The sequence below is a fragment of the Saccopteryx bilineata genome, chromosome 6, assembly GCF_036850765.1.
Source record: "Saccopteryx bilineata isolate mSacBil1 chromosome 6, mSacBil1_pri_phased_curated, whole genome shotgun sequence".
Classification (NCBI taxonomy): domain Eukaryota; kingdom Metazoa; phylum Chordata; class Mammalia; order Chiroptera; family Emballonuridae; genus Saccopteryx; species Saccopteryx bilineata.
In genome coordinates this window covers 205,167,868-205,181,314 of record NC_089495.1, presented here as the reverse complement: position 1 = coordinate 205,181,314, position 13,447 = coordinate 205,167,868, and the positions used below count along the sequence as shown (strand labels likewise).

General features: G+C 51.0%; 1 protein-coding gene across 2 annotated transcripts in view; it reads right to left on the bottom strand.

The window, feature by feature from the left end:
* Positions 1-11,691, bottom strand: part of BCL2L1 (BCL2 like 1) — a 51,774-nt gene extending 40,083 nt beyond the window's left edge. Inside the window, exons 1-2 of one of the 2 annotated variants that reach the window (XM_066234566.1) lie at positions 11,552-11,691; positions 9,406-10,081 (exon numbers count right to left, since the gene is read on the bottom strand). In XM_066234566.1, coding sequence (XP_066090663.1) covers positions 9,406-9,969 — 564 coding nt within the window. In that variant the 5' untranslated portion in view covers positions 9,970-10,081; positions 11,552-11,691. Of the gene's footprint in view, positions 1-9,405; positions 10,082-10,443; positions 10,726-11,551 lie in introns of those variants that run through there. The other variant, XM_066234565.1, reaches the window with a different exon arrangement.
* Positions 11,692-13,447: the final 1,756 nt, after the last annotated feature.

The window sequence follows — 13,447 nt, the reverse complement described above, 5'->3', positions numbered from 1 at the left end:
AAGGTTGTTGGTATAGTAACAGAGACGATGTTGGTAAAAGGCCTGCCACCCAGGGAGCACTGGAGAAATGCCAACGATCATCTTGACACTGGCCCAACAGGGGTAAGCAGCACAATGTAGTGTTTAAAAGCAGGAGCTTGGCAGCTGCCCTCTCAAGCTTTGCCACTTACTAACTGTGCTGCCTTGCACAAGCTGCTTAACCTTTCTGTGCCTCAGTTGCCTCATTTGTAAATGGGGATAATAATAGTACCAACTTCAGGGTAGTGAGCGAATGGAATAAATTAATACATGTAAAGCATTCTGAACAATGCTTGGCATAGAGTAAGCACTTGATAAATGGTAGGTGCTATTAATAGCGATGTTAACAATAATACTAATCACCAAGTGAAGTAAGAGAGAGGGCCTGTTTAATCCAGGGGACACGGGCATCCCATGGAATGACTCGAGGTAAGTCCCTAGACAGCTGCTTCTAGGCAAGTTCTCAGCTTCTGAAAGGAAAACTCTTCTATGGAAAGGACCTGAGGTTGGGGGCTCCTGAGCCAAAAACCCCAGTCCCACTGACCAGGAGGTCAGTCTCTGGGGAGGCCAGTCAGGCTCCTTTGGAAGGGACACTGTGTTCCCAGCCGCCTGACTCAAGGGAACAAAGGCACGTGTGTGTGGCCAGGGAGGAGGGAGGGGAATGTTTCCCTTTCAAGAGCGGAACAAAGGATCTGAGGCATAGTTGAGTGCGTTCCAATCCCCTCCCAAGCTATCTCCCATGCTTCAGATGATTGTCCAACAAGGTTTTCAACCTAGCTTCCTCCTGAAAGGTGCCAGGGGTGGGGGTGGGGGTGGGGGAGTAGTTGGGGGTTGGGGCAGTGGGGGTGGGGTTTAACAGGCTCCAAATCACTCCACCCACTGTCATCCATCTCCAAAAGGCAGGATTTATACGTGCCAACCTCTAAGATCTCTATCCTGTTCAGGGGCACCGTGGGGACCCCTGGGGAATTCAGGGTTAATGGATGACATAAGCCACTGCTAGTGACAGACTTAATGTCCCTCTAGGGGGAGTCCAAGACTGAAACTGCTACTGCGTCAAGGCGCATGGAGAGAACCCAGGAGTTCTGCACCCTCCAGTGTGCGGTGGGGGAGATCTGACAGAGCTGAGTAGAAATGTGCTTTCTAAATCTTCAGAGGATGATCAGAGGCTGGAGAAAGAAGCTGGGTGAACAGTGAAGGGGGAGGAAGCAAAGAAAGTTAACTGACAAGAGGAAAGGGAGGGACACATCCAAAAAAAGTAGTTTGTGGAGGGGGGAGCCTTTGGGGACATTACTTTCCAGTTTCCACACTCTGGCCGGCAGGAATCTGGCTGCTGGGTTGGGACAGGAAGCAGTCCATGGAAGTCATGGCAATGGCATTTCCTGAAGAGCAAGAGAAAAACCTCTAGTTCCGAGGGGAGCTCTGGAGTCGGCCCAAAAAGCCCTGTAGCTGGGAGCGAGCTGCAAGCCTCCAGCTTGGCTTGAGTCTCGTCAGGGATGAAAACAAGTAGCAAAAGGTTCCAAAGGCAGTTTCTGCAAAAACTATTTGCAAAAATCAGTATGTAATAAACGGGAAGCCAGATGATGTGACTGAAGGAGCCCTAGGATGCAGCTGCTGTTTGCTGCTAATCCTAATAGTCACTACTCTGAGAGTCTTAAGACTTGAACCCACAGAATCTTCAGAAAAAGGTACTATATTACAGGCACTTAAATGTTAAAAGACTTGCCCAAGGTCACATGCAAGTAATTGGTTAAGTCCTAATTTGTAAGTCCAAACCCTGCACCCTCCTTCTGATGTAACCTCAGGCAAGTTGCTTCATCTTTCCCAGCCTGATTTCCCTCTGGCTGCACTTCCTGGGTGGCCCTGGGCATCAAAAAGGCCAGGTGGATGGAAAGCACTAAGCAGTGAAATGCTACATACATATGTAGCAGTGCTAGTGTGGGGTCAGCGATAAAATACTCTACATTGATACCGAGATTGGTTAATTTTTGCAATTAAAATACTGCAGCTACTGATAGAAAAGAGCCACTCTAAAACACAACTAATGTGACACAGCAACAGTGGAATCTGCCACAAGGCCTACAGCCAATGAGAACCAGGACTCCTAGGCTGTCTACTTCGACCCTCCATCTTACATTACAGATGGGGAAACGGGCCATCTTCAAACAGGGCTTGAAGTCACTTGGCCAAGGTCAGACAGTGAGTACCACTGGAATCCCGACTCTGAGGCCTGGGCTTGTACGGACATGGCACAGGAACACCATGGAGCTCCTGCCGACAGGAACATGGGTAGGGCCTACCTGCCTGAGGAGGTGTTGGAGGGTCAGCATCTCATCCAAGAAGGGGAGAATGGATACTGAAGACTCCGCCACTGGGTCTCCGACAGTTCTGCGGCGAAGATGATACCCACAGTACCGATGTGAGCTAGGATCTGTGCATCTCAAGTACACCTCATTAGGTCTTTGCCGTGACCTTTTGAGGAAGGTGTTATTCGTCCCAACGTTCAGGAAATTCAAGGAGCTAGCCCAAGGTCACACAGCTAGGTGTGGTTGAGCTGGGACCTGAACCCAGGCATGTGACAGTGCCTCAACAGAAATTTCCAGAGTGGCAGAAGACTGTCCAGATACCACATTTGAAGAGAACCTTCCCTGAAGAACATCTCACATATTTAGCCCTCATTCTGTGATCTCTAAATGGTTTAAAAATGTGGCTTCCAAGGGGGCCGACCCGTAGGTCTGCTGTGTGAAACCTGGTCTTACTTCTCAGTCCCTTTCCACCACCTCCACCTTTGCCTTCTGAGCCATGCCAGGGCTGTTCTTGCCTGGCAGCTGCCCCAGACTCTTCACTGGGCTCCCAGGCACCACCCTTGTAGAATTCAGACCATTTCACCCCTGCTCCAACCTCCTGGCCTCTCCCACTCAACCAAAGCTAAATCTTCATCAAGGCCTGGAATGCCTGGGTGACCGGGCCCCTGACTGCCCGCCCCCCTCAATCCCAACCACTCTCTACTCCCACCTCCTCCCATCCTCCCTCCCAGTGTTTCTTCTCCAGCTACACTGGCCTTCTTGCTTACCCTTGAACACGCCAAGCATACTACTCGAGTCCATTTCCTCTGCCTATAACACCCTTTCTACAAGTACCCACATTGCCCACTACCCCATCTTCTGCAGGTCTGGGCTCAAATACTACCTTTTAGTAATGCCTACCTTGACAATTCTTAAAATCGCAGCCCCACCTCCCTTGCTAGGCATGCCCTATGCCTCAACCTGCTTTGCTTTCTTCGTAGCACTATCACCTAACACGTTATATATACGTGTGTATGTATACACATGAAATGTGTTTATGTATATATGTATGTAATTACACGCTTATTGTCTGCCTCTCCCCACTGGAATGTGAACTCCACAAAGGCAGAAAATTTGTTTTATTTAATGCTGTATGTACCTCTGGTACTCAGGATAGCCTGGAACAGGCCCTGGCCGGTTGGCTCAGCGGTAGAGCGTCGGCCTAGCGTGCAGAGGACCCGGGTTCGATTCCCGGCCAGGGCACACAGGAGAAGCGCCCATTTGCTTCTCCACCCCTCCGCCGTGCTTTCCTCTCTGTCTCTCTCTTCCCCTCCCGCAGCCAAGGCTCCATTGGAGCAGAGATGGCCCGGGCGCTGGGCATGGCTCTGTGGCCTCTGCCTCAGGCGCTAGAGTGGCTCTGGTCGCAATATGGCGACGCCCAGGATGGGCAGAGCATCGCCCCCTGGGGGGCAGAACACCGCCCCTGGTGGGCGGGCCAGGTGGATCCCGGTCGGGCGCATGCGGGAGTCTGTCTGACTGTCTCTCCCTGTTTCCAGCTTCAGAAAAATGAAAAAAAAAAAAAAAAAAAAAAAGAAAGAAAGGATAGCCTGGAACATAGTAGGGGCTCAATAAATAGTTTGAATCAATGAATAAACGATTAGGTAAAGGGCAATTCCTATTGCTATTATTCTGGTTTGCTAAGTGTATGTTTCTTCAAAAATGTAGTGGGCATCTCTTTCACTAGGTACCAACTATGCCCGAGACCTCTGCTCAGTGCTGAGGAAGTATGGACAAACAAGTATGGCCTAGGACACTCAGGAAGCTAAGCTGACAGAGATGTGGTAGTGTCAGAAATGTCTTCTTTACACTAATTGAAATTCTATCACTATTTTCCTCTCATTTATCCAAGTTCTGCTGGGGATTATACTGATTCAAAAAAAAAAAAAAGGCTTAGCCCCTCTTCCTTCAGATATTTGAAACTGGTGATCATAGTCTCGTGGGTCTTCTCTTCCCCAGGCGAAACAAAAAGACCCAGTGGGACTGTGTGACTGGGGTCTGCCAACTGGGAGCGGGGAAGACAGACTGTCGGCTGGAGGAACAGAAGAGAAGCACCTCCAGAGCAGAGTGCCTCCTTCACAGAAGAGAGAGGGAGTCCTTAGGGAGGACACTGGAATTAGATGGGAGGTTGAGGGCGGGGACAGGGCCCTGCTAATTAACGCAGTAGGAGATTATGTTTCTGTAGAAGACAGCTCATGGGGAATTACCCCTAACCCTATCCAGGCTGAACCCAGAAAAATACACGGCTGCCTAAAGAAAGCCCAGGATGGAAGGTTGAGGGCACTGAGAATACTGGGAGGCGCTCCCAGGACAGATGCCTGTTTGAGAAGAGACAGCTAACAACTGCTGCTTCCTACAACCCAAACAAATTTGGTGACTGCCCACACAAAAGTCAAGAAAAGCCTCTGGGTTCCGTTGGGGTACCCTGAAATAATACCTGGGTAATTTTCTACCAGCAGCTGGAGGGCTCCACGGGCTACTGGGGAAATTCATCATAGGAAGTCTGGAAAACCCTGCAATGGGGACCGAGTTCTAAGAGCCATCTCAAGTGTCCATCCGGAACGGGGTGCTCTGCGGGGTAGCCCCCGAGACACTTCCATCTCACTTCGGGACCTGAATGAGATTACTAAAAATTTCCACATTTGGGGTTTCTAATGGGGTTTCCCCAAGAAAACCACAGAACTGCCAACAGCTGCTGAGATCTGCAAAGGTCACTGAGGTATTTCAACTAAACATTTCTGTGCCAAAGGAGCCAGAACAGGCGAGAAACCTACCGAAACTAGAAGACCACAGAGCCAGGCAGACTGGGAAAGGCCAAATTGGTTTCTCCCCACACTGTTCACTGCTCTCAACCATGGTGTTTCCATCTGGCTGTGGGGTTTCCCAGGGACAGCAATCCCAAAATGTCCTGACCCACCAGGGTCCTCACCCAGTAACTGTCCACCTTCCCATTGGAAAGCACCACAAACACTCTGACCCTCTAGAGAAGGCAAATTCTTGTACCATACTGGGTGAATATCGCAGGGGCTGACTTTATTTCAGAAATGTTGGGGGCGGCCTGACCAGGTGGTGGCACGGTGGATAGAGCGTCGGACTGGGATGCGGAAGGACCCAGGTTCGAGACCCCGAGGTCGCCAGCTTGAGCACGGGCTCATCTGGCTTGAGCAAAAAGCTCACCAGCTTGGACTCAAGGTTGCTGGCTCCCGCAAGGGGTTAATCAGTCTGCTGAAGGCCCGCGGTCAAGGCACATATGAGAAAGTAATCAATGAACAACTAAGAAGTCGCAACGCGCAACGAAAAACTAATGATTGATGCTTCTCATCTCTCTCCGTTCTTGTCTGTCTGTCCCTGTCTATCTCTCTGCCTCTGTAAAAAAAAAAAGCAATGTTGGGGGCAAAGTTCAGTCTTCTGAGGCAGGGAGTCTATTCATGAAAAGGGGTGCTTCCACCCTACAATTAGGGCCCAGGAAGGGCCTTTGTTCTAGCCCCTTTACTAGAGTCAAGCTATGGCAGGTAGTTATCATTATTCCATTTTACAGGTGGGAGAGATGGATGAACAAGAGACAAACAGGTTTAGCATCTTGCCAGGTGACCCAAGGCAGGTGGTGGTGTGACTATGACTCTGGAAATTCCAGTCCGTGGAACGTCCCCCACAATTAAATAGACATACCTTCCCCCCACATGCACACGATTCTTACCTACTGGAAGAGCTTGAGAGGGTTTTAACAATGAAAAAATCAACAAGCCCACCACTCTGACTGGGCAAAATCCTGATGCCTACTTGAGTTCTGCCGGTGCCAGAATCTGCAGCTACCCACATGCCTTTGGGAACCTGCGACTGCCAACAATGGCACTGTTCTTCCTGCAGCTCCCTCAACAATGCCAGGATCCCAGACCAGAGTGAGCACCTCCACAGGCATGTTTGACTTGGCCCAGCAGCACCTCTGGCTTTCTGCGCTAGAACGCCGGGGTCACTTTATTACTCCTAGGAGAAACTGATATAGATAGAAAGAATTTAGACTTTGGAGTCAGGCCAACCTACATGTAAATTCTCATTCAGTCACTTAACTGTTTGTGGGACACCTGGGGCCAGTTGCTCAGCTTCATAGGTAAACTGGGAATAAACCTCCCTACCTCGAAAGGTTCCCGTGTAAAATATGTAAAACAGCATGTCATCTTCATGAGGAAAGGTGCCATGTCTGGCTTCTTGCCAGCACCTAATACAGTGCATGCCTCATAGTAAATGCTCAATAAATTTTGGTTGCGTAAGTAAAAGACCTAACACAACACCTCGAATGTAAGATGTACTCCATAAAGGCTCGTTTCCCTTCCTCTTCCCACAGGAATTAGAGAATACCCATTTAGAGAATACCCAAGGATGGAATTGACCCGTAACTCCTACACTCCTGGATCCCCAGCCACAGCCTCCAAGGAGGTTATGAGATGCCACTGCAGTAGCCAGTCTGTGCAGCTGAAACAGAACGAATGGTAACCTGAGAGGGAGGTGGGTAGAAGGGACCTTCTACTCAAGAGGGTTCCGAGTCAATACCTCCTGGCCTAGGGGAAATGCATGCCCAGAAATGGTTCTGACATAGCTGGCTCATCCACACATCCCCTCTGTTCACCAAGAGGAAGTAGTCAATCAGTGCTGGTCAACCTGGTCCCTACCGCCCACTAGTAGGCATTCCAGCGTTCATGGTGGGCGGTAGCGGAGCAACCAAAGTATAAATAAAAAGATAGATTTAACTAGAGTAAGTTGTTTTATAAAGATTTATTCTGCCAAACTTAGCGAAAATCCAAGATAAAGTACTTGGTAAGTACTTGCTGTAACTCTGCTTTATAAATTTTATAAAGTAAAGTTACTTCCTTACTTTATAAATCACCATTACTGTAGAACCGGTGGGCGGTTAGAAAATTTTACTAACAGAGATACAAAAGTGGGCAGTAGGTATAAAAAGATTGTCTACTCCTATAGTAGATGGTATGTTGTCCAACGGGCTCTGATGATTCTTGAGCACAGAGAGAGAAAATGGAATTTCAATCCATCTAATGCACTTGCCCAGTGCTGCTATGTCTAAAATCTCTTTGCACGGGCAACACTGGGTGACTGGCCAATCTCTGGCCCAGGTAGCCCTCTGCAGAGGCTGGCTGACAGACCAGGTACCCCTCTCAGATTGCTGGCAACCACCCACCTGTTATTAGGACCACTGGCCAAAGACAACAGTCAGGCAAAGGAGACAAATGGCCCAAGTCTGTACCTGGAGATGCCTCAGAGGGTGTGTCTGAAGTACTGGAATCCTGTCCCTCCTGTAATCAGCTGAACAAATATTTGCCCCCAAAGAAAACCAAAGCAGGAAGGAATGAGAGGTCATTGAACAAACCAACAGGAACTATTTAATCATTTATCCCCCCAGGGAGTTCATTTACAGAATGGCTTTCAAGTCGGGTCAGCCTGAGCTCAAGTGAGCCTCTACCTTCCCTCCCACAACCGGCCCCAGTCATTTGACCTCTATTGACTTGACCCCTTTGCCATGTACAAGAATTGGCAGTGGGAAGAGTTGATAAAGTTGCAAAGAAATGAGAAATAAGACAGGGGGTGGGGTTCCAGGGCAAACTCAGAGGTCTCTGCTCAGTGGTAAACTCAAGTGCCTGCCACGCCCTCTGCCCAGCCTATGGATAATTGCATTCTTGACATTCCTGAGTCCATGGTGCATGGCCCCTTCCACCTCAGCTCCTTCAATAGATAACTTATTTCTCACAGCCTGCTCAATTTCAGGAGTATTCTGAGGGAACAGAATACCGCTCGAGAGTCCTGCCCCTCCCACAGGCAGGGATAGCAGGAAAATACGAGTGAAGTCACTGCAGTATAACAGAAATTGCCTGCAATGACCATTGGCACAGAATCTCTTGCCGCTATCTCATCCAGACTTGGTGACAGGCACAAGGATCCTCCTTCCCTGGGAAAGCAATGAGGCATGACTCCAGGTCCCAGAAAGTGTGCCTTGGACCAAGAACGACTTACTACAGCAAACTTGCTGGTGTCAGTCACTTATGCTCACATTAGCTCCAAGATTTACAGTACTCTGCAAGGCAAGGCGGCTTGCTACATTTTTTTTAATGGAAGAAATTGAGGCTCAAGATAAATAGGCCTGTCCAAGGTCACACGGCTAGTTAAGTGACAATGCAGAGACTCACAACCATGTCGGCTTGATTCTGAAGTCAGTCACTGAATTTCAATGTCCTGTAGAGCCCCACAGACTTGGTTCTTGCTTGCCAGCAAATGGTGCTGGGTGAAGAGGCCCCAGGGCCCTGGCCAAAAAGCAACAGGCAGAACAGCTGGGGCTCTCCAACCGACCCCAAGCAGAGAGGTACAACGTCCAGGCTTAATGTGTGACACAGCAAGCACTTGGCAAACAGGCCAAGTGTGCAGAAAGTTGCACACTTTAGAGCAAATGAACATATGGGGGCAGCACAAACACAACTGGCTACTCTGCCCTAGAATCAGACACTCCTCAGCCATCCAAGCCAGTGGGAACTCCTGCCTGGCTGTGTGTGCTCTGTTCTGAGAGGAAAATACCAGATATGCAAACTCTGAAGTAAAGATAATTGGATGTGGAGGAGGGAAGCCCAGGACACACTGTCATTTCTGAGGGAGTAAAAACAATACTATCTTCTCCAGGCATGACACTGGTCACCCCTCTGCGGGGAGAGCAGTTACATCAGGGTTAGGGGAACGCTGGGCTAACTTTCCACTCCCAAATGAACATGTGGGCTATGATTTCCTCCCGAGAAACTGGAACACGGGTATGAAAGCATGGGGTCATGAGGGTGACCAGAATGAAAGATGCCTGGTTGGTTTGTCACAAACTAGGTCATCTGTATTTCAGAACAGGTAACCTTTTGCAATGCAATGAGGTCAATCGTGTCCCCTTAACAAACAACGTATCAGCGAGCAAAACAGAAAGAAAGATACACGGGGAAAGGCTGTTGGGGACCCCTCTGGCCAGAGGCAAAGAAAAGGGGCACCCAAGGGGCGTGGTCCTTACCCAGCCGCCGTTCTCCTGAATCCAGGGTTCTAGGTGGTCATTCAGGTAAGTGGCCATCCACGTTGCGATCCGACTCACCAATACCTGCATCTCCTTGTCTACGCTTTCCACGCACAGGGCCCCACCGAAGGAGAAAAAGGCCACAATGCGACCCCAGTTCACCCCGTCCCGGAAGAGTTCATTCACCACCTGCTCAAAGCTCTGATACGCTGTCCCTGGGGTGATGTGGAGCTGGGATGTCAGGTCACTGAATGCCCGCCGGTACCTCAGTTCAAACTCATCGCCTGCCTCCCTCAGCGCCTGCTTCACAGCGGCCATGGGGATCACCTCGCGGGCATCCAAGCTGCTGCTGTGGCCAGTGGCTCCATTCACCGCGGGGCTGTCTGCCAGGTGCCAGGATGGGTTGCCATTGATGGCACTGGGGGTCTCCATCTCCGTGTCAGTCCCTTCTGGGGCCTCAGTTCTATTTTCTTCCACATCACTAAACTGACTCCAGCTGTATCCTTTCTGGGAAAGCTTGTAGGAGAGAAAGTCAACCACCAGCTCCCGGTTGCTCTGAGACATTTTTATACCAGGGATGGGCTCGACCAGTCCATTGTCCAAAACACCTGCACACGCTCGGAGTCTGGTCTCTACTTAGTGGCTGTCTTCTGAGATCCAAAGCCAAGATAAGGTTCTGAAGGGAGGGAGAGAGAGAGGAGAGACAGAGAGAAAGAGAAAGAAAGAGAGCTTCAGGGGTTAAAAAAAATTAATACGCAAACCATTTCACCGACAACATCACATTCCACCTCCAGAAACCAGAACCGGTTTCTTTGTGGCTCTCCTGAAGGTCTGGTCTAGCGGCCCAGGGACTTCAATGAAGTCAAATTGAAAGCACCGGTGAGCTATGAACCATCACACCGGCCTTTTTTTTTTTTTTCGTTCTTTCTTTCTTTCTTTTTTTAAACCCCAACCACCACCAACCACCCCCTTTTCTCCGAAGCTGTCTGTCCCCCCCACCCCCACCCCTACCCCCACCCCCACCCCCGCGCCACCTACATTCAAATCCGTCTCAGGCAAGGGCAGGCAGGTGCAGCCCCCGGAAGGTCTTTTGTATCAGAGGTCGGGAGAGGAGGTGGCAGCCGGGATGCCGGTAAGTCAGCCGGCCTCGCGGCGGCTGGAGGGATCATGCGACCCGGCCGGCTGGGAGCCCAGAGGGCGACACAGGAATTACGACGCTCAGGAACCGGCCACCTCGCTCGCTTCCTCCTCCATCGCCCAGAATGAGGGCGGCCTCCTGCCACCCGGGAGCCCAGCCCCCTCGCTCTCGCCCTCGCTCTCGCACGCTCCTTGGCTCGCCGCCTCCTACTGGGAGCCAGGAGAATTCTCCCCGAGGTGGCTGGTGCGGGCTTTAGTTTTTGTTGTTGGATATTTTTTTTTTTCTTCCCTATATAAGTACCACCCAGGGTGTGGCTTCCGACACCCTGAAGGTACTTCTCAGTGGGGGGCTCAAGGTTTCGGGGAGGGGCGGAGGGCAGGGGAAACGGCCTCGGCTCTGAAGTCTGACGTCGGAAGGGCCATCCCCGGGCCTTTCCGGGAGGCTGACGGCCGGGGACCCCCCAGAAACGCCGCTGGCATTCTCTGAATTCCCCCCAGGCCCCGGACGCGGCGGTGGCGGTCGGGGATGGCCGGGTCCTCCATTGCCCGCACCGACACAATGGCCGCCGGCGCCCGGCACAAAGACCGGCTGAGGGTGAGGCGCCGGGCCTCTCCTCCGGGCGGGGAGAAGGGTCGAGGCCTGCTCCGGGACCCCCACAGCGGAGCCCGTGTTCCTGGAGCCAGGCCCGAGGCGGCTTCCTGGCGCCCCCGGGAGGGCTTGGGGGCCGGGGGGGGGGGGACTGCTCCTCTCCGGAGCCCGGGGTGGGTGGGCTGCGGCCTCGCGGCTTCTCCCGCGCGCCGGGCCGGGTACCCGCCGGGCCACCGCCCCGTTGCTAGGTAACTGCTCTCCCTCAGGGCGCCCCCTAGACCTTTCTGGAAGGAGGGGTCTCGCCCCCGGCGGCCCGCTCTGGCATAACCAATCAAAGAGCCCAGTCAGCACGGAAGCGGGACGGCGAGGGCCCCCATTGGGCGCAGCGCCTGTCACGCATAGGGGAGGCGGTGCTCTCACCTGCGAGCCCCGAGAGCCACGGGGGGCCACATTCCACCTTCGTCTGCCAGGTCGTTTCCAGACGCGGAGGCTCTTCGCGGCCGAGTTCCACGCCGCTGACCTGGGCCGGCCAACCTGGCTGACGGCTCGCTCTCTCTTCCGAACGAGCCGGCCTCAGTTTCCCCTGAAGAGACCGGGGGAACTTGCAAGCTCAGTCACTTCCGGTGCCGCGGTAGCGCGCGCGAGCCCGAGACGCAGAGGGAGTGCGCGCCTGGAGGACTGGCGTCAAGGCCTGGGAGAGAGCGCCCCCTGGCTGCAGGTCTCGGGAACCCCGAGAAGGAAAAAGAAATCAACGTTTACATTCACCTTCCATTCATTCATTCAGTCAGTCCGTCAGTCAGTCAATTTCATCTACCCGTCAGCTTATATATCAAAAAAGCATTTCGTTGTGGCTAAGAACACTGTTTGAGTTTACAACTCCTGTTGGACACGTTCCTCAACAGCCCTGTGCCTCAGTTTCCTTAACTGTAAAATGGGTAAAGATCAACCTCAATCCTTGAGTTACTGTGAGGATTGAAAGAGTTGTTATTTGTAAAGTCCGTAGAACAGGGTATGTATGGTCCATAGTACGTGCTGCATAATCTCAGTCATCAAATGCCTATTGTTTGGGAACAAGATAAGACATGGTCCCTGTTTTCATGGGGACTTTTAAAACCCTTTAGATGGAGAGACGGTAAACAACTAAGAAACTATGCAGACAGATCATTTCAAATAGTGACAAGAGTGAAAGCGAGAGGTGCTACTTTAGACTGGGTGGTCAGGGATGTAAACCCCATGAGGGAGAGAGATATTTATTCAACAATTGTTTAGGCAGGGTGGCTAGAGATGTCCTCTTCGAAGAGATAACATAGATGCCAAGACTTAAAGTATAAGTAAATGCCAGCCTATCGGAAGAGTCTAGAGAAAGAACATCGACCTAAGCAGAGGAAAGCATCGACCTAAGCTTGTGAAAAACGTCCAGAGGCAGGAAGACTTGGGTGTGCTCCAGAGGCCGGAGGAGGAGCTAAGGAAGGAAGCCCCACCTCCCCAAACCAAGAAGCTTCAAGGACATTTTATGCTTTAGGCCGAGCGTTCAGAGAGATTTTGTAAAGGACACCTTTGTAATTGTATGACCTGTACTGTTACTGTAATGTACTTCATTCCCTGCGTTGGAATGCCTATGGTGTAGATAGCAAAGCAAGCAAAAGGGGTAAAATGTTGGCCAAATAAGTTTGTAAAATATTATTTTTATACTTGTGTGTGATTTACAATGAGGACTAGGCAACACCAGCTAAAAGTGGTCAGTGAAGTTACAGTTTGCCTTCCTGCTTGAGTAGGGCTTTTATTTTGCTAATGGAGAGGTTTTGGTACTAGAAAGTTTGAAAGAAAGAGGGGAGGAGAAATCAGGCCCCCCCCCCCCCAGTCACTGAGGAAGAAGAGAAGCAATGAGAAATGAAGGGGGGGAGGGAGATCTAAGTAGCCCCTTCCTTCTCCCTTTTCTGAAAAGTTTGAAGACCTTAATGGACAATTTCCAAGGCTTATTCTCTGACATCATTTAAAACCCCTCCCATCCTGCCTGACCTGTGGTGGCTCAGTGGATAGGGTGTGGACCTGGAAACACTGAGGTCACCAGTTCGAAACCCTGGGCTTGCTGGATCAAGGCACATATGGGAGTTGATGCTTCCTGCTCCTCCCCCTTCTCTCTCTCACTCTCCTCTTCCCCTCTCTAAAATGAATAAATAAAATCTTTAAAAAAAAAACAAAAACCTCCCATCCTGAAATCAATTGATTGACATGCATACCCTTGTATGTGAACTTGTGTTCTGTAAAAGGGTATATAAGATGTAAGAAATCTAACTTTGGCCTGACCTGTGGTGG